This window comes from Bacillus rossius, chromosome 5 (genome assembly GCF_032445375.1).
Source record: "Bacillus rossius redtenbacheri isolate Brsri chromosome 5, Brsri_v3, whole genome shotgun sequence".
Taxonomy (NCBI): domain Eukaryota; kingdom Metazoa; phylum Arthropoda; class Insecta; order Phasmatodea; family Bacillidae; genus Bacillus; species Bacillus rossius.
This window is the reverse complement of record NC_086333.1, coordinates 10,671,281-10,685,744: the sequence shown is the minus strand read 5'-3', so window position 1 is coordinate 10,685,744 and position 14,464 is coordinate 10,671,281. Positions and strand designations below refer to the sequence as shown.

The following is a 14,464-nucleotide window of genomic DNA, read 5'->3' as shown; positions in this document are numbered from 1 at the left end:
CCTGACGCCGGCCCCAATTTATAGCTGGCCTGGCGAGTAGCTTTATTCGTGGTCGATTAATCTGGAAATTTCTTTACTAGCCTAGTGAAAATTTACGCTCACATTTACAAATTCAGGCCCCTGTCGTTAAATCTGACCAGGGCCTAATGAACCTCGCCCATAAAGTCACTGGGCATGGGATGAATGACACCAAATCACCACATATTATATGTCCATAACCACCATAGGCTTTTTGAAAAACTGGCTTGTTTAATTATTTTAGTTATTTGATTATTATATAATTAGTAATAAGAAAATATTTTCCAGATGATGACCGAAATTCCGGAATAATTTCGGACAGCACCACAAAAGAAAGCGATTTTCTGATGCAAATTAACCCTTGGTAATCTTTGAAATTTTTTTTTCTTTTTTTTTACAGTTCACTTTCTTCTAAATCTTTTTTATCAAACTATTTTTTTCTGCTTCTTAAAATATATGTAATATTAAAAAAATATCAAGTAATTTAACTAAAATTTGTTTTTGATTTCCTCTCTCATTCTTAGTAATTAAAAAATTTTCTTCTTAATTTTTTAAAACGAAACAATCTATATACCATATGAAATATGCATTAGAAAATTAAGATTAAGTTATTTCCTCTTATTATTATCATTTTTCATTTAAAATGTGAAGCTATGACTTGACAATTATTGCCTCCCTTTGCGAGAAGCAAATAATTTGTAGCCTCAATATCCATTTGCAAATTATTGTGACATAGTTTATTTTTACATAATGTGCTTTACTTGTTCATTTGTGGAGTTTGCAAATCGAAATCAAATAGTCATTTTGTGATGTGCTGGAGTAATTTACGACGATAGTCTGTGATGTTCATGTGTGATTTTTCAGTTTAAAAGGATGACAGATTGGTAACGATGCAGATAAATGCGAGGAAAAACTGTAAATTCATGGGCGATGTTGCAGATAAACGCGAGGACAGAGCTCGCTCTGCGGTACAACGACATCTCGCCGCTGGAGAACCACCACTGCTCAGTCGCATTCCGCATCCTGGAGCAGCCGCAGATGAACATCTTGGAGTCGCTGCACGGCGACGCGTACCGCCATGTGCGGGAGGGCATCATCAGGTGCATCCTGGCCACAGACATGGCTCGCCACAATGAGATCCTGGCTCAGTTCCAAGACGTCACGCCCGAGTTTGACTACTGCAACAAGGCCCACATCAACCTGGTACACAACCACTACCACTACCATAACACAACTGTAGGGCTGGTAGATTCTCTACTCTAGATCAATGACTTTAGCGTGCGGGGGTAAGATGTGTCTCTTCCCCCTGCCATCTTCTTGTTTGGCGAATGAAGCATGGGTGAGGGTCTTTTTCGAGCTAAAACCATTGCCGTGATTAGTTTTTCTAATGTCATTCCTTTACAACTAAACGTTATTAATTTACATTAGTATTTTCATAACCAAAGTTTAGTAACCATTGATACAGACGTAACTACTAATTTTGATTAATTGATGTGTTGCTCACATGTTCGCGGTTTTAGTTCCTTCAGAGTGTAGCACTGAATACGGCCAATTTGAGTGGCATACATAAAACTGCGCAAAGCAGTTTCGCCTTACGAATTAATAGTAGGCGTCTTTCAAAAAAAAAAAAAAATATATATATATATATGAATTGTGGTGAAGAATTGTAAGGCTACTTTTAATTGAATAATATTTATAATTAAATACGAATCATTTGAAAAATTGCAGCGTTGTGTATCGAAATTGTTAAACTATGTAGAAAGCAAAAAAAAATCTTGATTCAAGACATAATCGAGCTTGTAATGTCAAGCGTCCAACAAGCTAACAGCAAGCTAGCCACATTTTCTAGGGGCAGAGAGCAAGCCAAATTCAATCTGTGATCCAACATGCAAAAAGCAAGTCTCAGTTTTAATGGTCAACATAAGTTTCAATCAAGTTTGATGTGTCGGGCTCTGCACGATAAGCATAATTTACAAGTTAAAGACAAGCTTGCATGTTATGTGGGTTATGTTAATGTGTCTCTATACTTGAAATATTTGTGCAAATTTTACAAGCTGCTTCATAAAATAGTATTTCAAAAGCTTAAAAGTTCAACTATAATAATCATATTACTTGCTGTTATTCATGAAACTGGTTTCAAATAAGTGCAAACCAATTATTCGTGTCAAAAAAACGTGTTTGTGCACTAACATTTTTTTTGTTTAATCTGTGTTCTTATTTATGGCTTTTACCTTCAAGGAAAATGTTTAATAAGGTTTAAAAAACACTTGTAGTTTTAAGAGTTTCTTATTTTATTAACTTGAGAAACCTTCAGATATGTTCCAATTTTTCCAGTGCCTCACTATGAAAAAGTTTTTTTTTTCTCTAAAGTAAATGTTAATATTATACGCAGCATAACTTATGTTAGATTTTATATTTATATTTAAAGTCCTTCACACGCAATTGTTTTACGTTCGGCAAGACATATTACATTAAATTTTATACATATACTTTAATAACAATGCTGGAATTAAACAGTATTTTAGCATTTACCAAAGGCGCCTGCTGTAGCTTTGTAGTTTGCTCTTCCGGACATATTTTCCTTTAAAAATCTATAGTTATTTTGTAATTTATTGCCACCAATTACGTTTATGAGTATAAATTTAAGACTTTTGTAGATTTAAAAATTGTTCAAATAGTCCCTTAGAACATTGCATACACCATGCAGCCAATATATTTCGAATATATTTTAATCAGTTTTCCGTAGAGTTTCTAGAATATTCATGATAAGCAAGACGTGGCCATATTCGTCACATTACCTAGCTCAGGTGGCAGGTTCGGTACTGGGCTATAAATGAAAAATCCTTTGAAAATAACACCCCAGAAGTACAATTTAGACCTCCGGCGCCAGGCTTCAGGCTGTGAATTGTGATTGCCCGACCGCCATCTTGGATTGTGACGTCACGGAGGCCATCTTAGATGAATTTGCCCTCGACATTCAAATTGTCCAAAATTTGCTAAACATTCTTTAAAATTCGCTCAAATTTCCCAAAATTTGTCAAATTCGCCAAAAATTCCCGTTTTAAAGAATAAAATTCTCAACAAATTGTAAACATCAAAAACTTTCTTTATTTAAGAAAAAATTCCCATTTTGAGAGAAAATTTCCCGTTTTAGTCCTCAAAAATGCCAACGGTTTGAAAATTCCTAAAAGAGGCATAAGAGTCTAAAAAGAGAGCTGCCAAAAGCTGCTAAGATTATCACCTTGACAATTAGAATGCCATGGATCTTGAAATATGATGTAACCGTTGCAATTATCATTACGGCCGCCATCTTGAAAATACGTTTTTTTTATGCTAAGAAATAGGGAAAAAATAAAAAATAAAATAAAAATAAAATACTGTTACGAACGAGAGCAAGGCCGGGACACGTGCAGGTGCAGAGTTGGCTGGCGGCTGCCACAACATGATATGCACTGCGCGTGCCTGGAAGATAACAAGGATTGTCTCTTTCCCCCCCCCCCCGCACCCACCCACAATCCCCGCGCGGCGCCCTGCCTTTGACACGTAACTGTAACCTGACAGCTGTGGAGTTACGCGAGCCGCCGACACGTGTTTCGAGAGATTTCTGCCGTCGGGACGGCACGGAATAACGCGACTGGCCCCGGCCACTTTCGCAAGTTCTGGAAATTACCGCTAGTAGATAGAACGAGGACGTCGACCTCGAGGAAGTGAGTTGAAGTTCAGAGTGAAGTCGGGAGTTTTCCCGCGGCGGAGTTTCCGGGCGATAGAGCGGCGAAGTCCCTGGACGAAGGTTCCAGGGCGAAGAGTTCAGTTCCGGGCGATAGTGTCGAGGGCGCGGCGGAGATCCGAGCGAAGTTGCGAGCGAGGCGTCGAGTGGGATCTCGGCGAAGGGGAAGTGCGACGGCGGCGACGGAGTGTGGCGACGGAGTTCTGCGACGGAGGACCACGAGGGGTGCTGCGGTGAGAGTTACGCCAGAGGTAAGGCCCAGCGAGGTGTGTGGATTGTAAGAAACGAGTGACTGGAGGAAGCAACATTTTTTTTAAGTACAATTGATTAATTGGCATTTTTAGATTATTAACTAGTAATGTCAATAGTGGCAATAAATAAAACTGTGTGATAAAAATCTTTAATTGGGCTATCCTTTACGAACCCGCAGTAAATCGTAACAATACATTCCGCCATTTTGTAAATCCGTGATTATTATCAGAAAATAATTGGAAAATATTTTCGAATTTATAAAAATTAATTAATCAAACTTTAATAAAATATTATTTTATAAAAACATACATAATGGAATCCTTGTTTCTAACCTGGTGATTGAAAACAAAAAAAAAAAGACAACAGACGCTTCCTCCACGGAAGCCACCGTCAGATTGATCTCTCACCACTTATGATGTCACGTCCGCCATCTTGTTGTCGTCTGCTTATGGTCGCCGACTTGTTTTCGTCGGATAGAGTATACTACCGCCATGTTTGTTTAATTTTTACCTGATAGAGTGCAGTAATCATTTGTTTACTGTGACGCCTGCCATCTTGGAAATTCATAATTATTTAGCTAGAAATTCGGGAAAAAATCTAAAATTCTTAAAAAAAAACGAGGCGACTGAAAATTATCCAATCGGAATGGTTACCATTCCGTAAATTATACATCCTCATGTGCCCAGAGCAATCCGGAATGGTTACTATTCAGGATTTTCTGGCAAATATCGTATAATTGCAAATCCTGAAAAGTATCCACTGTATGAATGGTTACCATTCCGGCTTTTAGTGCAAATGTGCTGCTAGAAAAAATCAGAAAAAGTGTCTTCAGTGTGAATGGTTACCATTCCGGATTGGATAGTTTTCCGTGTTCGTCTGCAAAATACGGAAAAGTATCCGCTGTCAGAATGGTAACCATTCCAGTTTTGTGTCCGCAGATATATAACAGGGGGTGACTGAAAAGTATCCAATCGGAATGGTTACCATTCCGTAAATTATACATCCTCATGTGCCCAGAGCAATGCGGAATGGTTACCATTCATGATTTACTGGCAAATATTGTATAATTGCAAATCCTGAAAAGTATCCACTGTATGAATGGTTACCATTCCGGCTTTTACTGCAAATGTGCTGCTAGAAAAAATCTGGAAAAGTGTCCGCAGTGTGAATGGTTACCATTCCGGATTGGATAGTTTTCCGTGTTCGTCTGCAAAATACGGAAAAGTATCCGCTGTCCAGTTTTGTGTGCGCAGATATAAAAGTAACTCCTAAAATTCTGAATGGTTACCATTCCGGTTTTGCTTGCCAATGCACTTAATTTAAAAATACTGAAAAATTCCCGCAGTGTGAATGGTTACCATTCCGGGTTTATTTGACAATGACTTACTTTAAAAATCCTGAAAAATGCCCGCAGCCTGAATGGTTACCATTCCCGTTTTCGCCGCTGTTGCACATCTCATAATAATCCTGAAAACTATCCATTCGGAAAAGTATCTGCTAAGGGCGTGCAGTTGACTCATTTACCCGTTGCTAGATGGCAGCAGTGTTATCTGTACACGAGAGATGGCGTGCATAAAACATTTGTATAGAAATTTATGATGAATTATAATATATTTTCTTTTAGAAAGATTTACTACCCATATCTGTGTTGCGAATAACTGGATAATGTCAACTGAAAATAAATTTTAGTGTAAACAATATGTATTGTAAAATATCTCTGGAAATGTCTTTTGATTTACGGGACTGGACTTGTCTTTATCCTAAAAACACGCAATTAAAAACATTGTACGTATTTTAAATTTAATTTTTAATATTTCAGAAATATTATGCCTGCTGCCAAATTATACTTGAGTGTTCATGAATACAAAAATATCTACACTAATGGAGTTCTTAAAATCAATTTTGTTTGGGCAAAGGCAGAAAGTACATACGTGATAATAGCTGTATCCGAATAGTGGCCTAATGGATCCCTTAGCTAAGGGATCCATAGATATTGCATCGTAATGGACGCGGCCATCTTTGAGTTGTATCCGAATTCTCACTAGGGATGTCGATGCATCCTATCATGCGTCCACTAGTTCGAGATTTTAAAGGGACGCGACTCTCACTTCCACTGATATGTCCATACATCCCTTAGCTTTGTTATTGTGACCATAACCCTTTGAAAACGAAAGTGTCATACGAGATAGTTAAAAAATGGATTTTTAACTTGAAGTTAATCACGTAAAATGTAACTATGGTACTTACAAATACTTATACTATAATTATATGTTACATAATTCACATAATAAGTAAATAAATTTTATTTGTAGGAACAGCAAGTGCCCGATTCAAATTTTCATCTATATATTTTAATTCCCAACAATAATTTAAATCATCTGAAATTGTTTAGAAATTTTAAATGTTCATTTACGTTTTACCTACCCACCTTTATATGTCATGAATATAAAAGGCCAATCCACATTAGTACAATGGCAAACCAACTGGCAGTGCTAGCTGTATAACTATTCGGATATCGTACATACTTTAGAATATACCTTTAAATTGTGGGTGCATTTGTTTAGGGATGTAGGGACGAGAACTTAATGGACGCATCCGTAGGTATTCGGATACAGCCAATATTTCGGTCATCCATGTAATAACAGTGATAGCACACACAAATCTGAGCATGTAAACTATTGTTTACTTCACAACGAATTTTTAAAAATTTCATTTGAAGGCTAGGTAACAGAAAGAATTCAATAACAACTTGCTCATCAACACAAATATATTTTTGACGTGACGTCTTATAAATCGAAGAACGCCGGCTGCACGCACGAAAAAGTATGACTCATTCTCCCGTTATGCTCATTGTCCCGTTACGCACATTGTCCCGTTACGCTCATTGTACGCTTGCGCAGCATCTATCTCTCTTCCACTCGATTGGAACAACCATTGATTTGACTTTTTCGAGGCACATTAAACTTGAAACACTCCCATTTGTTTCCTACTATTCCTATCATCGTCCTATCCTTAACAGAATAACACAGATTGGAAGAAGTTAAATAGCAAATATGTATAAAAGTTATAGTTAAAATAATTTGTTCGTTAAAGTGATAAACATATTTGAATTAATGAGTGCACATAAAAGTAAATTTATCAATTAAATTGTAGATTTCATCTCACTCCTTTGTATCCATACAAAATAGTGATAATTCAATAAACATGATTCAATTTTATTCATAAAAGTATGCAATCATTTCATAAATGTTTTTTTATGACGTTACGTCAAACTATCGTCCGTAAATCGACTTTACAGACAAACAATATTTTTCGTTAAAACCATTACTTCCTACATTGTAACACTTGGAACCGGTCTGAACCTGGATCTGGAATGAGTTAATCTGCAGTCTTGTCACCAAGGTTGTCTGTGCTGTGGAATCTGGGTTTAAAGCTTGCCATTAACACTGAGAATCCTACTAGCCCACTAATACTATAAATGCAAATGTGAGTTTGTTTGTTTGTTATGCTTTTACGCCTTAACTACTCAACCGATAAACATCAATTTTTCTTACCGTTGTCAGAGGTGCAGAAAATGACATAGGATACCTGTCATCAAGAAATAAATTATAGTTTAAAAAACAAAAAGAACTTTAACAGCAAATCTAACAAATATGTCACTGGACGTAGTTATTTTTTTTTAGTTTATATTTTCACGTTGCGTAATGAAAAAAATTCAATAGCACTACATATTTTAATCTGCTTTTGACGTTAGCACTGCTTCCAAATTAATTGTCATCAGATTTATGTGTATAAAGTCTTGGAAAGTAGCCTTAATTACTAATACTTATTGCCTGATATTGGTAGGTCAAATAAGTCTTCAGGATTAGTTAAAAAATTATTATTCTTTTAATTTTCGATACACCCGCGCCCAACTTTCACCTCATCTGGTGTTTATTTTCGTAAATATGTTTTCGGAAAACTACAACAATATAATATTACTTTTTTTATCCTTCTTGTGTATGTATTCCTTTGCAAACTTTTAAAATGTACCATCTTATTAGTATGATCAATTACTTATTTCATTAAAATTAAAAAATTTTTGAATACTTCTACAAATGATCACAACGAAATTGGTAACTTAACTGACGTTTCACTTAACTTATGTTTGCTTTAATAGGTGAATGTGGGGATACAGGGGATGGTTACTTGTCATAATAAACATAATGAACAGTTTAATATTGTAATTAGATCTTTGTATAAATTTCATTTTCAAGAAGTAATGTGAAAATAAACAATATATCAGTGGGTTTTTTAATCTTTGTTTTATCTTATAACACTAATTTCTTAACGTTTAATAAAATATTCTCAAACCTTTGGCGGATGTCTTCTAATTTCGTTATTACTATATTTCAGCGTGTTTTCACAATCAATCCACTTGCTTGATTTTTTTTTGTTTACCGGTAAGTTACAGAAAAGAGTTCAAAGTTTGTGGCACACAACGGAACAGTTAAAATTCTTTCACGAAAGTTGAATATAATAATGCCACGTAAACGATAAAAATATGAACGCGTTTTGAAAACTGGATAGTTCATAATATTTTAGGCGTATGGTAAATTAATATAGACAGTTTGTTGGTGTCGTTCCCTTAAAAACATTTGGAAATTTAAAATGACCTGAAATAAATCTGTAACTTTTGGTTGGATTAGACATGTTTCCTTTCGCCAATATGTCCACCCAGGGATTATGGCAACGTCGCTGTTACCTCTACCAGCCTTACTATATTACCAGTTTCTACAGTGCGACTAGTTGCCTAGACCCCACCTTGCGAATTGTCATTTCCGGCTCTTGGAAGGAGTTGCCAGCGACGTTCGACCATACGAATTTAAACCACGCCTCAGTTATTTGTAGCAGCCAACCGAAGGCCAGTCGCGCCCCTCACCAACAACCTCAACCACCAATCAACTCTTCTTATTCAATGGCATTTCCACTTGCAAAATGCCGAAATATCATCGGTTTCTCACTTATTCCGATCAATGGAATTAAAGATTACATTTAATGTTCAGATTAAGCTGTCGCGCCTTGTTAGGGGCTTGTTGTTCTTTTATCCATACAAGTTCTTTGACAATACAACAAGCCCATTTTTTTTTTAAAATTATGTGGGGTGAACAAATTCCCGTTTTCGCCACTGGTGCACATCTCTTAATAATCCTGAAAACTATCCTGTGATGGCGTGCAGTTGACTTATTTACCCGTCGCTAGATGGCAGCAGTGTTAACTGTACATGAGAGATCGCTTGCACAAGTCAGTTGCATATGAATTTATAATCAAATGTAATTTATTTGCTTTTATAAATCCATAATCCATTGAAGTATCAAAACCGTTGCATGACTTTTTCTCTTCCTACCTCCACCCCCCTCTTCTATGGGTCTTAAATAAACAAGAAGTCAGCATCTCACACAGACCTGTGATTTCACACGAACATTGTTTGCATTTCGGAGATACCTGGATGGGGATGAGTCACGTAATTGTTGCACTAATTCGCTGCCAGCCTCGTGTTTTAAGTGTTGGCGAATAAGGGGATTGGGAGGGGGGAGTGAAAACAAGGTGGGGTGAACTTGCTGGCTAGCACAAAATGACTGTTTAGTGTTTGCAGACCAGCTAAGACTCAATCTACAATGTTCTTATTTATCATTAACACATCCTCGTATACCAAAATCACAATAACATAAAACTTCAATCAATCACAATGTGAATTACTTAACACGTGAAGTAACTGGGTATGTAATAGTATTATATCGATTTAAAGTGATTAGCCTATAGCTTAAAAATGGCTTAGTTAATAATATAATGGTATATTGTACATTTTTAATCATCTGTTAGGGTGACTTCTTTGTTATGGCTGCCGTTATCTATCTCGGTCTCTGCAAGGCCCGTTCTACAATTCCACGGATGCGGAACACGGATCACGTAAGCCGAAACGTAAAGTAGTCTGTGTTCATTCCACAGTTGGACGTATCCGGTCACGGAAACATACGGATTCGCGGAAGAAAGCTCGTCAACTCCCAACTATTGCGTGCCCGTGAATCCGTATATAGCCAATAGGAAGCAAGTATTTTGACAACATTTTGGTTTAGAAGAAAACGGTGGAGATAAACAACTGAACAAAATAAGTTTTCGGCATTTTATCTTTTTTTTAAATATTAATAAGGTAAACAAAGAGTTATAGTATTTGATATACACATTAAAAACATAAAGTAATATGCATGGTTTTTGATGTATTTTGTAATCGTAAAAGCATTAACATATTAATTAAATATTATTTATAATTATAAAACAATAAACAAATATCAGAAGCACGTTGAATATTTTATAAAACGTAGGATTTTCGTTGTTTTCAAAACAATTATCTTTGGTTTTTCAAAGGTTGCCATTCATTACTTTTGTGTTGTAAAACAAATTTTTGTCCCAGCCGTCTAGTTTGCTCCGCTTACGTGTTCCGTGTCGGAGCTTTTACGTGTCTGTGTCATTGATGAACACGCCTAAGAACGAGTCGGGCTACGCCAAGTGTTTCGAATTTTAACATGTATGCTTATCTACGAGGCATTTACGGCCACAGCAGTATCGTGACACCTGATGTAGTAATGAAGGGATGGCGGAATGGAAGAACCGAATCTATTCACTAGTTAACTGCAGCCTATACTACTTTTGCTAAAAAGAAAAGTCGGGAGTGACCCAAAAGTTAATCGCACTCCAGTTTTTTTTGCAATAAAGTGAACGGTATGACCGTTTGTGCTTCAAAGTTAAGTAATTCTAAGCGCCTAATTATAGTATCATTATTATAGACCCACTGTTAATGATAGTAATGTGTAAGAAATGCTGAATGTAAATTATTTACTTTGAGAAAAAACGGCACAATTGAGGTTAATGTGGTTATTTTTTGCGTGTGAGGTATTGGGACGAGGGAGCGATAAGGCAACACGGTTATACGCACCAAGTGTACCTTCGCCTCAACACGCAAGGCTCTGAACTTAGTGTTTTTTCGATGTGTTGTTCTTGCCTAATATGTGACTTTCAGTAGCAACCAAATAATAAAATATTTATTTATTTGTCTTTGGAATGGCGATGTTAAGGCACAGAATAAACAATTGGTAACAGAAGCGACAAAATGTGGTTTTATCCTTGGTTAGTGCATACCAGCAATCTGATTGGCCAGTTGCTCTCGGGGCGTACACGAATGTAAATAAACAATGTTTTCCCATTGAAAGTAAGGGGCGTATGATTTAATGAACAGTTTGTGTGGTAGTAAATACAATAATTCGTCGCAATTTCACCAATATGTTTGAATTAATAGTATTTAGAGTATTCATGCGTGATTCCAATCAACATTATTCTTTTGTATTGGAATAAATAATCTAGTTCGTGCGCATTCTAGCCTTGTGTTCCGTGATTCAGGGAATTGTGCAGTAAGTGCCGAACAAATTTATTTAAGAAAGAATGCATAATTTTTGGTGTAACACGTCGACATGTTATTAAATAATGATTGAAAGCTAGTAGGCGTCTTGTCCATCTCGTTTGCTGGAAAGAATGCGTGATATTTGTGTAACTCTGTGCTTACTGCCATGCAACGTGTCTCGATGCCTTTATTTATTTATTTATTTATTGCCACAATGCACCTAAGACTACAGTAATCAAAATGTAGAGTGATTTTTGTCTATAATTTAATATGCCATTTATATTACAAATGCCACACTTAATATACGTGTGATTTATTTTCCTGTAGGCCTAATGTAATATTGTTGAGAGTGAATTTCCTTAAGTCATTGCTTTTAATTGGCCCCTACGTTATGTAGATAAGACGTATAAAATATGTATTTACATACTTATAATAAACTTTGTAAATGCACATCATATCTAGGTATTTCTAATGAAGGCCTAAATAGCTACCTACTTTTTTTTGGCTTGTTAAATAAGTAGAATCTCATAACACAAATTAATTTAACATTTAAGTTTACTTAACCATTTTCTTATTGACACTAACTGAAGAAACTTTCTTGTCTGTAAATTTTAGCTCTTAATGGGAGGACAACATATCATTGTCATTTTGTTTAGTTTATTTTGTCCATCTTGTCAGATATTCTGTGTGTACACGTTTGTACAAAAATATTAGACGTCAATACAAAACAAAAATAAACCTTGCATAATGTTATCAATCTACGCAAATGTGAAGCCTACATAATTAAATAATTTACAATGCCAGAATTCACTCGCAATCACTAACTAATACAGTACTTAATTCAAATCCGACTAAACTGCTATCCCAGCATTGGCTAAACGCGCCCCGAAAAGATGGCGACCGAAAAGTAAACAAACGATGAGCGAGTACGCGGGTAAACCCACTTTGTCGCTTCTGTTACTGTTTATTCTGTGGTTAAGGCATAGCCTTCTCTTAATATGTATAAAAGTTCAATGCATGACAATATTGTTATATTTTGAAATAGGGCTGTCTGAAAACACAGTTTTTGACTGGTTGAGGACTCCGAAACTTTAATTATAATACGCGTGATGTCTTGAAAGTAGGTCTACATACTCTTTCTTGTCTGAAGTACACAAGTTGTTGACAATAGGTAGAATGGTCTCGTAAAGAAAACGTGTATTTCGTACACATTTCTGTACACAAACGTACTTAAAAAAAGAAAATTAAAAGGACTGAACATAAATAAGTAATTAAATACCCTGGGCGCTTGTTCAACTATAATACTGAGCTGGGAAAACCATAGAAATGACATACAACAAATGTTAATTCACTAATAAATATGAAAGATTTACTTTATTGATTAAACGAATCAAAAGTACAATCATTCTCCAGTTAATAAATAGGAATAAATTAAGCTCAAATTTTAACTAACTAATGTTGATCACAATCTATAGAACAGTTTGTAGAAAGTCCAGATATTTCAGAAAACCCAAAAAAATTTAAATTAGTTATTTAATTTATTTAAATATTTCAGATTCTAATTGTTAATTATAAATATTCCGGTTAGCTCAAGCATGAGATCCTAGCACTCTGGACCTCTGGACCTGTGTGAATAAGACTGTTTGTGTTGTAGAAAAAAGAATTATTAAAGTTAATGTTTATTCAATGCACATCACTTATTTACCGTCGGATAGTCAAGTTTACTGTCTCGGCGTTACGATTACTGCAAAAATACGTTGGCGTCCCTAGTGATTAACCACGACAGTCATACCTGGTTGATAGTAGAAAGTTGCCAGTTATATTATCGTTGTAACTCACGGTAAAATGCGTCCCGCAACTTGCCTTCAATAGTTGTGGTAACTCACGTTTTTCCCTTCGGAAAAACGTATAATTCGTAGTAAAATCACTTAATAATAGTCCGCCAAACTATTATATTCCCAGCGGGAATTATCTTGAAACACATGTGGCGTCATTTAATCACTCTTTTTGACATGACAACGTCTAATAAATCGATGGACGCCGGCTGCACGCACGAAAAAGTGTCCCGTAACGCACATTGTCCCACTACGGATGTCCCACTACGGATGTGTCCTGTTATGCTCATTGTACGCATGCGTGGCATCTCTCTTCCACTCGATTGGAGCAACCAACGATTTGACTTTTCAATCAAGTTTTCGTCATTTGAATTATTAATATTATGTAATTTAACGATCGTCCACCGATTTTCAGCACAATCGGTACGGTTATTTTAAAAAATGTTGAATATTTAAATACGTTTTTAACGAACAATGGTGTTTTACCGTTACACATAATAATTCAAAACACACCCGGGATCTTTTGCACAATGTTTTAAAAATATTGTAACACATTATAAATAAGTTTGGTGTATTTGGGATGCGTATTTGTTATAAAATCGAGTTATAAAAACGAAATAATATTATTCCCCCACCGTGCTGTCATCTACGGTGACGGACGCGAACCGAATGAATCGCGATATCTATCCGCTATCGCGGGAACCAGGCACTCCTTAATACATATTTTCCTTTTTTATCGCGATGGGCGTTATTATTAATGAATTATAAATAAAATTTCGTGGCCGGGGCCACAATTGCATATCATTTTGAGCACTGGAAGTAATAAAAACATAAATATTCTCGACGGATTTTAATCTCTGGATTTCATTGCTTATTACAACAACAATGCCACAACTGAAGATCTGGTAGAGCAGCTCCGGGACACGTCTGTCCTACACCGAAACGCAGCTGGAACTCCTTTCTTTTCAAGTAGCATCTGTCGGTGAGTGCAGTAATAATAGGTTATGTTAGATATTTGATTACAGTTTATTTATATGAAAACTTGTTCATAATTATATTTAAACGAAAAGTTAATATGGTTTTTATTGATTATTTCACCAACAATTTCGGCAATAAAGGTTAATTATTCTTGCATTTTAAAAATCTGATTACTAGTATAATTTCAAGTATTTATTCTTTTATTATTAAAAAAAGTAG

General features: G+C 35.8%; 1 protein-coding gene across 1 annotated transcript in view; it reads left to right on the top strand.

Annotated features, from left to right (window-relative positions):
* Positions 1 to 14,464, top strand: part of LOC134531584 (uncharacterized) — a 916,155-nt gene that overhangs the window by 620,225 nt on the left and 281,466 nt on the right. The window contains exon 10 of the mRNA XM_063367300.1: positions 958 to 1,221. Coding sequence (XP_063223370.1) covers positions 958 to 1,221 — 264 coding nt within the window. The remainder of the gene's footprint in view (positions 1 to 957; positions 1,222 to 14,464) is intronic.